General features: G+C 41.2%; 2 protein-coding genes across 2 annotated transcripts; both read right to left on the reverse strand.

Moving 5' to 3' along the window:
* Positions 1-6,309: 6,309 nt before the first annotated feature.
* LOC136783413 (protein dpy-30 homolog) lies at positions 6,310-7,255 on the reverse strand. Its single transcript, XM_066743547.1, has 2 exons — positions 7,055-7,255; positions 6,310-6,667 (listed from the first exon to the last, which is right to left on the reverse strand). Exons 1-2 carry the CDS (start codon positions 7,136-7,138, stop codon positions 6,428-6,430), a joined length of 324 nt encoding a protein of 107 aa, XP_066599644.1. The 5' UTR covers positions 7,139-7,255; the 3' UTR covers positions 6,310-6,427.
* A 572-nt stretch (positions 7,256-7,827) lies between these two features.
* On the reverse strand, positions 7,828-11,761 carry LOC136783476 (dihydrolipoyllysine-residue succinyltransferase component of 2-oxoglutarate dehydrogenase complex, mitochondrial). The gene is made up of 9 exons (XM_066743668.1): positions 11,646-11,761; positions 11,145-11,169; positions 11,024-11,075; positions 10,814-10,884; positions 10,607-10,734; positions 10,203-10,532; positions 9,966-10,141; positions 9,439-9,889; positions 7,828-9,343 (listed from the first exon to the last, which is right to left on the reverse strand). The coding sequence occupies exons 1-9, from the start codon at positions 11,718-11,720 to the stop codon at positions 9,209-9,211; spliced, it is 1,443 nt and encodes a 480-aa protein (XP_066599765.1). The 5' UTR covers positions 11,721-11,761; the 3' UTR covers positions 7,828-9,208.
* Positions 11,762-11,901: the final 140 nt, after the last annotated feature.

An 11,901-nucleotide genomic window follows, 5' to 3' on the forward strand; every position in this document is an offset into this window, starting at 1 on the left:
TCAAAAGGGGCATTCGATGGAATATGTGCTCTCGCGTATATACATAGCACACGTAGGGCATGTGTTGGCCCCAAAGCCCAAACCGAGCGAGCACTTCCATACCGAATCTCTGTAAATTACAAATAATGCCCCTATACTTATCGTAGCAGCAAAACTATCCCCGCCGGGATGCTAACTAATTGCCTACGTCGAAATCAGCAATATTTCTCAGTGACCCGAAAATAAGAGGAGGAGAGTCAGGAGTAAATTTCTGATAAAGCTAGAAGCTTCTCGGTGCGCCATCGAAAAAGCAATTTAAATTTAATAGAGACTAGAGCCTATGTGGCGAGATTGCGCCGAGGGCATAAGTCACGCCGGTCAGGATTGGCGAGATCAGAAGGTATAAATTCCAATAAGAGAATAAATCTTAATGATCCAATTCGATGCGAATCGCTGATAAGATAAGTAAGGGTTGTATACAGGCCGGGCAAGTAGTAATAGTCGGAGAGAGCAGATGGAGGGCTCGCGCTACCGTACCTACCGGAGTGTCCGCTTTTAATGGCCACAAATTATAAATAATGTCGCTGCTCCGACCACAAATCAACGTTTGCCATAATACCATGGATGGGGTAGGGGCCAGGAGGGAGGGGGGGGGGGGGGGGCAGAGCAGGGGCTCTCATGGCAAACCTGGGGATTAAGCGCTTTTCCACAGAGACGCATGTTGCCTACGGCGATCGAAATTTCCAACTGTGTCTGTGTGTGTATGTGTGTGTGTGTGTGTGTGCGGCTGGATCTCCCAAGTAAGCTTTCGTTGGACGAAACAGCCACTCGGCTTATTAGCCAACTTGGAACATGACAACTTACCTCCTCCCATCGACCAATAATTATGCGCGCTCAACCAACTTCCTCTCCCTCCCCGTTTAAAAGCCATTCTGCAAATTTCCGCCAAAATGGCTCGCCTCGTATTTGACGAATGAATTATGTGAGCGACGCATATTTCCACCCACTGTATTTTTCACTCGATCGACCAACGACAAATTCCCCATGATTCATCTCATTGACTTTGCGAAACATCGATGAATCACCATTTCGTCAGAGTGCGGTGACCTTTCGTGGATCGGAGTGACGATGTTTATGCATGTGTGCGCGCGTATATGGGAGGAAATGGGTGGTGGTGTTGAGGGGGGGGGGGGGTGAAATGGTGAATATAATGCTGCATTGGGAGAGCATATAGAAGAACGAGGGATGTGTTGTTGGGAGAAGGAAGCTTTATTGTGCTTGCGGGATGCGAGGCGTGAATTATTTTTAAAGTTCCCCGTGACTTCGGGACCAATAAGTCAGTTCTTGAAGCGACGTTGGACGCGAAGAGAGAGGGAGGAGGGGGGAGGGGCAAAGGGCAAGGGGCATAAGGCGCCGATGCCACGGAACGATAAAGAATGTCCCCGGTAGAGTTGGTATCTTGTCTCGTTGTCTTCGCCAGCGATGCCTGTGCCGTCCCCGTCAAACAGATTGAAATCAACGGTAGCGACTTCCATTTTCCTGGACCGCGCCGCTGCCAGATCTGAAATGAAAATCTGCGGCGCGCCTGGCCCGCGAGCACGGATAATTCCCAAGGAGAACAACCGGTACTTCCCACCGACGACGACGAAGACGACCAGCTCCTTCCTTGCGAAACCTCCCCTCCCCACCAACCTTCCCTTTAAATTAACATCCACCAGGAGTCTGGAGACCCTCATAATTCGACCCTGCGATATGCGACAGCGCCATTTCCCGATCTCCTTCGATGCGTATCACCCTGTACCATCTCCAACGCCAAATAACCCCCTTCCTTCCTTCCTTCCTATCCCCCACCACAATTTTTCTAATTCAACTTTTCCTCTTCTCCTAATAATGCAGATTTCCAGACCGATATACCAACCCTCGTACCCCTTCTCTTTCTATATACATATATATATATATATATATACCGCCTTATAAAATCACAAGGAATCCCCCTCTATCTCCCATTACTCCCTTTTTATTTTTCACCAATAATTTTATACGTGTCAATCTACAAAAGATTTCTGCCATTTTTTCCTTTTCTTTTTTTTTTGAAAACTGACTGAATAAAACTCATAACTGGCTAAATGAATATTTCGCTCAAAGGGAACTATAGGAAGGGTTTGTACGCCAGTGCAGTATAAAAGAGGGTGCTTTTTCATCACCTTAATCGAACAGTATAATCCCACGACGAAGAATGTTTTTCAAATTAAAGTCGGCCTGGGGCTGTACGCTCGTATTAATATTTTTAACCCGAGATGCTGCCGAGGCGCGGCGCATCGCGTAACACTGGATTATGACTGGCTAGGATAAAATCCTCGCCCAGTGCGCGAACAACTTTCTTCCAGAAGAAGCGGCAAACTCTCCCATTTTATTCTTCGTAAATATGCACGCGAGCTATCAAGGCACGCGAAATAAAGTAATGACCGTATATATAGAGTCCAATAATCCTAAACGTATTAAACTTTGCACCAATACTCATGCTCCTAATACGTGCATACACACACATATATATATACACGTGCGGAAACTGCGCACGCCAAGTCCTGACCGAATATGCATTTACTGAAAAATACGAAGCCTTTCGAACTTTGTACGATCGTTATTTAAAATATCAGCTCGTTGTAGCAGAAAGTGTGGGAAGGAGAGGCGAAAGAATAAAAATTTCATCATTACTCGCTGGAATCCCGTGGGGGGGGAAAAAAGTACGCTAGCAAAAACGATATAGCTGCGAGCTACGAGAATCTCGCTCATAAGCGCTTTTAACCCCTCGCGCCTCTCTCCGGCGCGCTCAGGACAAACCTATCCGAGGAATTTTCAGTTATGGAGAAAACTTTTAATATGAACCGTGACACATGAGAGAGTATTCTCTACTAACCGGACCCCTGAAACCTAAAAACTATCTCTTCATCGTTGTTATTTTAAACAACTGCATTTTACGCCCTTGCTCGCTTTGTGACTTTTAATTGGCAGTACTGTTTCCAGCCGTGGAAAAATTTGCTCCAACGTCATATTGGATAATGCACACCTTCCTGTTTTATTCTGAATATGTTTTTTATAAAAATATGTATATACTCTTTGCCTGTGCAGCATTTTCTAAGAAATTAAGAAATACAAAGTTGCAAGTAAGCGCGTTTGCTCATCCCCGTATCGATTTTTGGAAAATATTTAATCAGCTAATGTAGCATCGGTTTACACCTGCAAAGATATTAGTCTCAATGTGGAGGTCTGTTAAAAAATGAAACTGGCGAGCTATTTGTAAAGTTGCAACAATATTTTAATGAAAAACGCCACGCGTAGTCGGATAAAAGTTTAAATTAGTCCGGACCTTTAAGAGCAGATGTGACCTCGAAGATTGATTGTTTATCAAGCGAGTCTTCTAATATGTAGCGTGACGCATGAGAAAGTTAAATTGCAATATAAACCAAGCTCTCCCATCTAATTCACTAGCACATTTATTTCTCGCAGACCTGCCATCATAAAATTTCAAGACCTTCCGCAAATCCCGGCAAATCCAGGCAATTTTTATATTACCCCGAAATGTATGTGGCTGGATGGATGGAAAATGATTATAGAAAGTAGCGGCGGTGGAATATGAAGTGGTAAAATGATCATTGGCATATATACGAGAAATACTCAAATCTTACTCCGCGAGACCCCATTAGAATCACTCGTTTAAAACACTCCGGAGTAATTGGAGCCTAATGCGATTCATTAAAAAGGTCCTTTAAGTCTCCAATTAGAGGATTGCAGTTTTCTTGGGGAGGGTAAACTTTTTCTCGTAATCCTCCAGTTATCCCGCGGAAAAACACAATGATGACCATAACTATCAAAGTTCCAGCAACTTCTCTAACCTTGATGCTATATCGTAAGCTAATGTACCGAACGGGGGAGAATATGCTCCGATTTAACTCATTTCCCTCCTCGATTGCTTAACCATACTTAGTTTAATGCTGCTATTAAGACGAATGTCGAGTCACGACCATTAGACGTTTCAAACTTTCAAAGTGAAAATCCCTCCCTCTTTACCAGAGGGCACTGCCAGTGCGTGTTCCCAAAATGGCGTCGCATAAGCATCGTCTCTCCGTATTTCGTTGAAATTTTCGATTGCTTCGAAGTGGCCGGTAGAAATTCGAACAGATGGTCAACGAAGCTCTTAATTGGTAAGATTAATCAGCACGTAGTAGGCGAAAATCTGCAATGGCGTGGCGCAGAGGTAGAATTCGAGGGAGACTCGATGGGTCTGGTTAGGTTATGTTCGGACAGAGTCAGGTTGCATGGAAATAGGATGCAATAATCGTGGAGCGAATGTCTCCTGTCGCATCTGGAGTTGGTTAAAGGAGGAGGGGGGGGGGGGGGGGAGGGGGTTATACGAGAGGAATTGGGCGTCTAACCGGTTGCACGAAGCAAAGCGGGGGTGGAGGAGGACTAGCGTTCCTAATCCGCGTTTGACGGCCGCTGAGGACCTCCAGAGCGCGCGGGGACAGCGGGTCTCGTGCGATATTGCGCTAAACCGAGCAATTACTGGCCGTAATCCGGGTAATAGAATTCCAATATGCGTGCCAATTGGACCGAGTCCTCGTGCGAGCGTGCGGGCGTGAATCTGCAGGTCGTGCGCGAACGGTGAACGCCGTAACATGGTTCGGCCATTAGCCACGAGGATGCTGCCTGCAACCCTCCCCCCCCCCCCCCCCTCCTCCTCCCTTTGCTCTCTGTCTCTCTCATATCCTCATCCTACTCTCTATCCACTATCCTCCTCCACCACCCCCCCCCCCCTCCATCCCCCTACTTCTCTGTGACATCATGCATGCATACGCCAAGTGCCTGCACAAACGCTCAAATGTGTTTACCACTTCGCTCGCTATCACTAATCGACAAATAGCCTCTTTCTATGAAGGATCCTTAAATTTTTTGAGGAAAAAAAAACTCAACTCTGTATATATGTATATATATAAAAGCATGTCACAAAGTTTGCAGCACTTTTAACAAGCTTTTTCATACTACCCAAATAGTTACGGTTGATACGCTCGATAATTTCTAGATGGAGGTAAAAAGGAGGGAAGACGATTCGCGCGTGGTGAATTAGTCGAACGCGATTTTGCGACTTTTCGGAATGGGTAAACATAGCTGAAGCAAGGAAATTGCTCGTTAATTACGAGGAGTTGGAAGGGAGTTGCGAGTTCGACAAGTTTAGTTGTAGAAAAGTGAGAGGCCGCACAGTCTGCGAAGGAGCGATATAGCCACAGTGGAAGCCTCGAGAGATAAAGCCGCAGGCAAGCTTGCCGTTCTCGGCTTTGCCAGATATCACTGCGCAATGCGGAGGATGTGAAATAAAAGCAGCAAGAGGTCCTGCGGAAGATGTACGAGCCGGGCTGGATTGAAGATCGGAAATACGAGGCTGAGTTCGCGTCTCGTTAATTGAACCAGGACCGGTGATGCTACCGCGCGAATTGTTAGCCGCCCCCGGGATTACCCCAATAACTTCTCGCCTCAACTGCTTCTGCTTAAATCCTCCAACGAAGCTTCGTGTTCCCCTTGCAACCGGATCGATCCAAAAGATCCAGCTGCTGGAGCTTCGAACCGATTTATCGACTCTTCTTACAAAAGTTTGTACAGTCTGATGATTTTTTGTTTCGTAAATTTCTATTGCCTCTCGTAGGTGAATTGGGCAGTAGAGAGATCTCGTGCATGGATAGCGGGAACCGTGAGTCCTCTTCATTGAAAATCCGAGAAACCAGGTACTCATTACTGGCAAAGCGTTGGTTTTGAAGCTGCGGAAGGATAAAAGCGTGCAATTCATTTGAGGATTCCCTTTTCTCCGATTAGACGGCAAGCAAGGAGCTTGCCTAGCGCGCGCACTTTTGATGTCTGACAGGTGTTTATCGTTGGTTGTGCCCGAGAGTTTCTCGGTACACAACTGCTGCAGAGAAACTCCTTACACAAACACATTTCGCGGAAAGTTACTCCCTCGAGAAAGGGCCTGCTTCATTCTCTTGCACTCCTCTCTACTACTCTCTCTCTCTCTCTCTCTCTCTCACACACACACACACTATCTCTCTCCCCCCGCACGTTTGAAGGCAAGGCTTTTGCCTTCCAACCCCTACCACCCCCTTTCTACCTCTCCTTCTCTCTCTCTCTCTCTCTCTCTCTCAGCCACGCGGAGTAATGAAGAAACAAGCACTCGGATAAATAATTAAGGTTTCTGCCGGAAGTTATACTTGCTCTTTTAGCAGCGCTGTCGGCTTTCTAGGGATGTAAAACATCTAGCAGCAAGCAAATTACCAGGAGACGTACAAAAAAAAAACTCATTCAATTTTATTCGACTTAAAGTGCAAATATACAATTTCGGTAAAGGATAAATTCATCGACTTTAATAGTGAAATTAAATAATGGAAGCGCGGGAATTTCATTAACTAGTCTGAGGTGAGTTGCCATTGTCATATTGCCCCTTGTTCTTCATTAAATAACCAGCTAAGAAGTTTATAGGATCCGCTGGCCTTTCCTTGGCTAGACTGGATAATGCTTGCAGGAGGATTGGTACCACCGTCTGATCTAAATACTGCCTAGTCGGTAATGATTGCACTTCTACTCTAGACTTCTTCGCAGGTACTCCAGAAGCATCATGTTCCTTCTCCATTTTTACCAGTGCCTGCAAATTAAATTTAAAATCTATCTTAAAAGATTGGAAACAAATCAAGTATACAGAACGACAAACTGTAACATACCATTAATACAAGAGTATGTAGCTTATAATAAAGTTTCAAAAAATTTTACCTCGTAATGCACCTCACTATTAATTTATATAATACAAAAACATACTTTTCTGACTTTAATTTGACAATTTTTAAATCTAAATAATATTATAATTTGTGCTGCAGAAATTTCATAAATTACCATTAGAAAGAATGTCCAAGTGTCTTGTTTTTCCAAATAATCGACTGGTCGGTGATGACATAATTATTTTATTATATTTGAATCATTTGAAAAATTATGAAATGTCATAAAAGAAAATATTTGTAGGTTAAGTTGTGCTTACGTGCGCCGCTTCAGAAACGACATTCGCGACGGGCGGAGCCGGCGTCATGGATTCCGTTCTTTCCTCGGTGGGATTTTCTGCCATTACAAATAAAATGCTTTAACTGCAAAGTACTAGACACTACGAGCACCCACTAGAAAACCTTATTCGATATTCGTCAACCAGATCTTATTAACGCAGGTTAAAAAATAAACGAATACTTACTATTGCCAACGCCATCGTGTAAATAACGGCAAAACTGTAAATTAACAAACGACTCAACTCAACCCTGATTGAAATTTTTACCGACAGCTATGCTAGCTAGCTTTGGTGGTGATAATATCATGGTCGGGGTCGGTACGCAGAACAGAAGGATATTATTTTCGCAGAAGGATATTTTCGCAGAAAGATATTTTCGCAGAAAAATGCTAACTTCAGGTCGGGTAAATTGAATTGCAGTAATAGTCTAGTGGTCGTCAGTCACCACACCATCAACTGATGTAAAATGCAGAAGCCTAAGAATAATTAAAAATGTCTCAACTCTGGTCCTGGTCTCAAATCAGTAATTTCACCCGGCTCATTTTCCAAAATTCACCGGTGATATATATATATATATATATATTTGTTCTACTTCTATCAAAATTCTGTATGATTACAAAAAAGAAAAAAGATAAACTGTAGAATAGGATTTTTAAGTGCAATTTATTTTCTTTCCCTCAATTATGAAAATTGTGCAATATATCATTATCTATATATCCTGTTACGAGTGATATTACTAATCGAACACGCTCGCAAACAGCAACTTGGTTTAACTTTATTTTTCTTCCTTTTAGAAATTACATATATCTATTCTTTTAAATATCCACTAAATATCGCTCCTTGAAAACGCTTCGCGCCGACTCAAGGCCGCCGCGGTAAAATTAAAATTGAAGTTCAAGAATAATCAAGGATTTCTTGCCGCTTTCAATAGCTACTCGTGCTTAGAAAAACAGCAATTGCGCAATATTGAACTTCTCGCGCAACTTCGGTGAACTTCATATTTGTCTTTGGCAGATGATTTCAAGCACTGCTGCGCTGCATGAGATCATCTTTCTGATTTACCTCGATTTCACATAACGTATGGTTAAAATCCAACTTCAAGATCACTTACATAATTGAATTAAAAAAAAAAAAAAAAAAATTGCACTACTGTGATTTTATTGATACTCCGAATTCAGCTTTGGCAGACGGCCTCGTACTATGATTTCAAATCATTTTTATTAATACTTTTCTTTATTTAAATTCCACTTTACGCAATGGGACAATTAAATTCGAGAATATATGGTTGAGTATAATGATAGAATGACCAATGTATTTCACCAATTGTATCTGGCATCAAATAAGAAAATCAACTATTGCAAATTTCTGCGTTTGTATTCGCAAAGAAGTAACAATATTTTGAATATTCGCGGCTTTGGCATAATATAATCCCACACCCTGCGACAACAGATTATTCTTCTTACAATATATAGTATTTGTTCATTTTATTTCAGTTCAGTTTTACGTAACAAACTCTTGTTAGTTTCCATTGCTGGTCTTTCAAAATTCATAGTATTACTGAACAGCTAAAAGAACGAAGAAAATCAACATTGCGTTAGATTCCTACGAGTAATTAATATGAAAATTTATCTAATAATGCAGATTTGTTTCTATTATGTACAATTTTTATAGATGTCATCTTTCTCATGAGCAGCTTATATATTGCATTACAATACTTTCCGGTCCCAGGATATCATATCATTCGTGCGCCAGACATATTTATAACGGTAAGAATTTAAAAAATGAAAAGCAGAATAAATATACTTTGCACATTGTCGTCACGGTACAATTAAACGAAAAAGTAATCATTGCCGTGAGGTATGGATAATAAGTTAAAGAATGTAATCTAATAATAGCTAAGTGTAAGAACCTTGACGGTAGAATAAACTAGCATCGTCATCCGTCAACTCGTTACACATTTTTCGTCTTATGTAAAATTACAAATAATAAGTCGACCGTTTCTTAATCTGATTCAAATCTTTGGGTGTAACCGAGGTGAACAGAATATAATACAAGATATATACTGTACAAAAAGTTGTGAAAGCTATTAGAGGCGCAGCTGAAGCGATTCAATGAGAATGTTTTCTTTTTTAATTCTTAGAGACCAGCTAAGATAATTTTGGGATCTTCAACAGCATCTTTAATTTTTCTTAAAAACATAACTGCTTCGCGCCCATCTATCAGTCGATGATCGTACGTTAAAGCAATGTACATCATTGGCCGGATCACAACCTGCGGGAACATTTAAATATTAAAAATACGCTAACTAATCCGTACTATTAAAAATTTTTTAAAAATGATAAAAAGATCAATAATTAAATTCTTACTTGTCCTTGCCTGGCTACAGGTCTATCAAAGACACCGTGCATACCAAGGATGGCACTTTGTGGTGGATTGATAATAGGTGTTCCCATAAGGGAACCGAACACGCCACCATTACTAATAGTGAAAGTACCACCATCCATATCTTCCACCGAGATCTTTCCTTTTCTCGCTTTGTCGCCAATGGCAGCCAATGCTATTTCTATCTCTGCAAAATTTTTGTTCTCCACGCTGCGTAGCACAGGTACAACAAGGCCTTTAGGCGTTGCCACTGCAACGCTAATATCGACATAATCTCTGTATACTATATCGCCCCCATCAATTACTGCATTTACCACAGGCTGGTCCTTTAACGCATAGGCACTCGCTGCAATAAATGCACTCATGAATCCTAGCTTCAAACCATACTTCTTTTGGAACGACTCTTGATTCGATTTTCGGAACGCCATGATACCACTGCGACAAAATACCGATATAAAAGTAAGAGAAATTGTATCATTGCAAAGAAATCTTAAATTCTATCTATTCTTACCTCATGTCTATCTCGTTAAAAGTAGTAAGCATAGCATTCGTGTTTTGCGCATCTTTCAAACGCTCAGCGATGCGCAAACGCATTCTATTCATTTTTACTCGTTGCTCCGTCCTGGTACCTATAATTTCTCTAGTATAGTCGGCCGGTGGTAGCTGAACTTTTGCTCCTTCCAAAGACTATAATATTAAATTACCTTATTAGATTTTGCAACTTGGGTTGATTTTTTATCTTTTATACCTGAGCATGTTTAATAGCTGCAACAGGCATAGATGCTGCAGGTGGTCGTGGAGGTGGAGGACGCGCTGCAGGAGGAGGAATCGGTTGAGGAGTTGGTGGAGGTGTAGGTGGAACAGCAGCAGCTGGTTTCGGAGGAGCTGCAGCAGGTGGTGGTGGAGGTGATGGAGGAGGAGCAGCTGCCTTTGGTGGTGAAGCAGCTGATGGTGCAGCACCTCCAGTAGCACCAATATCAATGCTACACAACTTCTGCCCTGGCTTGACAGTAGCTCCATCTTGAGCAAAGATTTCTTTTATCACACCAGCGCCAGGGGATGGAACAGGTACAGAAGTCTAAAAAAAAACTATCCCTCAATAATTTTTCTTTTGCATTGCATTATAAGATTCTAATCCAAGTAACATATTACCTTATCTGTTTCTATTTCACAAAGGACATCATCTTCTTTAACTTGATCTCCTACTTTCTTATCCCATCTTACATCTCCTTCACTAACACTCTCGGCAAATGCAGGAACTACTACTTCCCTTATTTCCCCTATAAACAGATTATGTTTTTATAACATCTACTCTAATATTATTTTTTGACGATCTATTATTTAAATGGAATAACTTACATAGTGCAGAAGTAGATTGAATATTTCTAAGAGGATATATCCATTGATGACTTATGTTATATTTTGAGTATCTGCAAAAGAATAACATATTATTTTTTACACGAGATAGTCATAATACCAAGAAAAAAAGTATTTCTCCACTGATACTGTTAGTTAAATAAGTATAATATGCCTCAGTTATCTTATTCTCTGACTTACAAATCAACTTACAGTGAAGTTTTAACGCCAACAGCATATTTACTATGAATAAATAAAATACGCCCTGAAAAGAATTCAGCAATAATTAAATCATTGAATAACCAGGTAAATAACCTAATCTTTTTGAACTCACCTTGACCATGCAAAGTTCTCACAATCTGAAAGGGAGAATGTTATTGAGTAATAATCAACTATCTAAATAATGCTAAATACTAATTTATTCTAAAACATATCTAGGTTTATAAGAGAAAATAGACTTAATAACTAACAAAAGGTGTAAAAGCTTGAGATACAGCAAAACCGATTTCATAGAGCCTTTAAGTTTATGGAAAAAAATAAATTGAGGTATAACATACAAAAAAAAAATAGAAAGAACTTTGAAAAAGATATGGCAGTAGGCAATTGGCAGAGGCTGTATAGAATTCTGCTTGTATTCATTGACAGTTAAAAAGCATTGAAAGCTGAAGATAAGGAATACATTAAATCTATTATATAATCACTGTGTAATGTAAGGGTTTCGAGACTTGGACAGAACAAGAGCCGTCTTGAAGGGGAGGTTAAGAATTTTCTCCGTGTTTATTAAAAACAAGGATGCAGTTGGAAATAATGATAAATGGGTTTATTAAGCACATACCTTAGTTTTTGATAAAGTAATTCGAGATAAGACGCGGGGAGCAACCCGCGAGCAGTTGGACAGCATCGCGGCCATCCTAAACAGCAAATTCTACTCGGGGTCCGGTCCGGGGATTCTCTCGGTGATGTTAATTCTCTACTCGTGACGGTTGGTTAAAGTCAGGCAGCACGATCGCGACAGGAACGTAAAAAAAAGGTGCCTACCCAGTCAGCCCATTTCTTCCCTAACTCAACGTAAATCGAACAGTCTGAACACT

This window comes from Prorops nasuta, unplaced genomic scaffold (assembly GCF_024137725.1).
Source record: "Prorops nasuta isolate Cenicafe-Biocafe unplaced genomic scaffold, Cenicafe_Pnas_1.2 PNAS00033, whole genome shotgun sequence".
Lineage (NCBI taxonomy): Eukaryota > Metazoa > Arthropoda > Insecta > Hymenoptera > Bethylidae > Prorops > Prorops nasuta.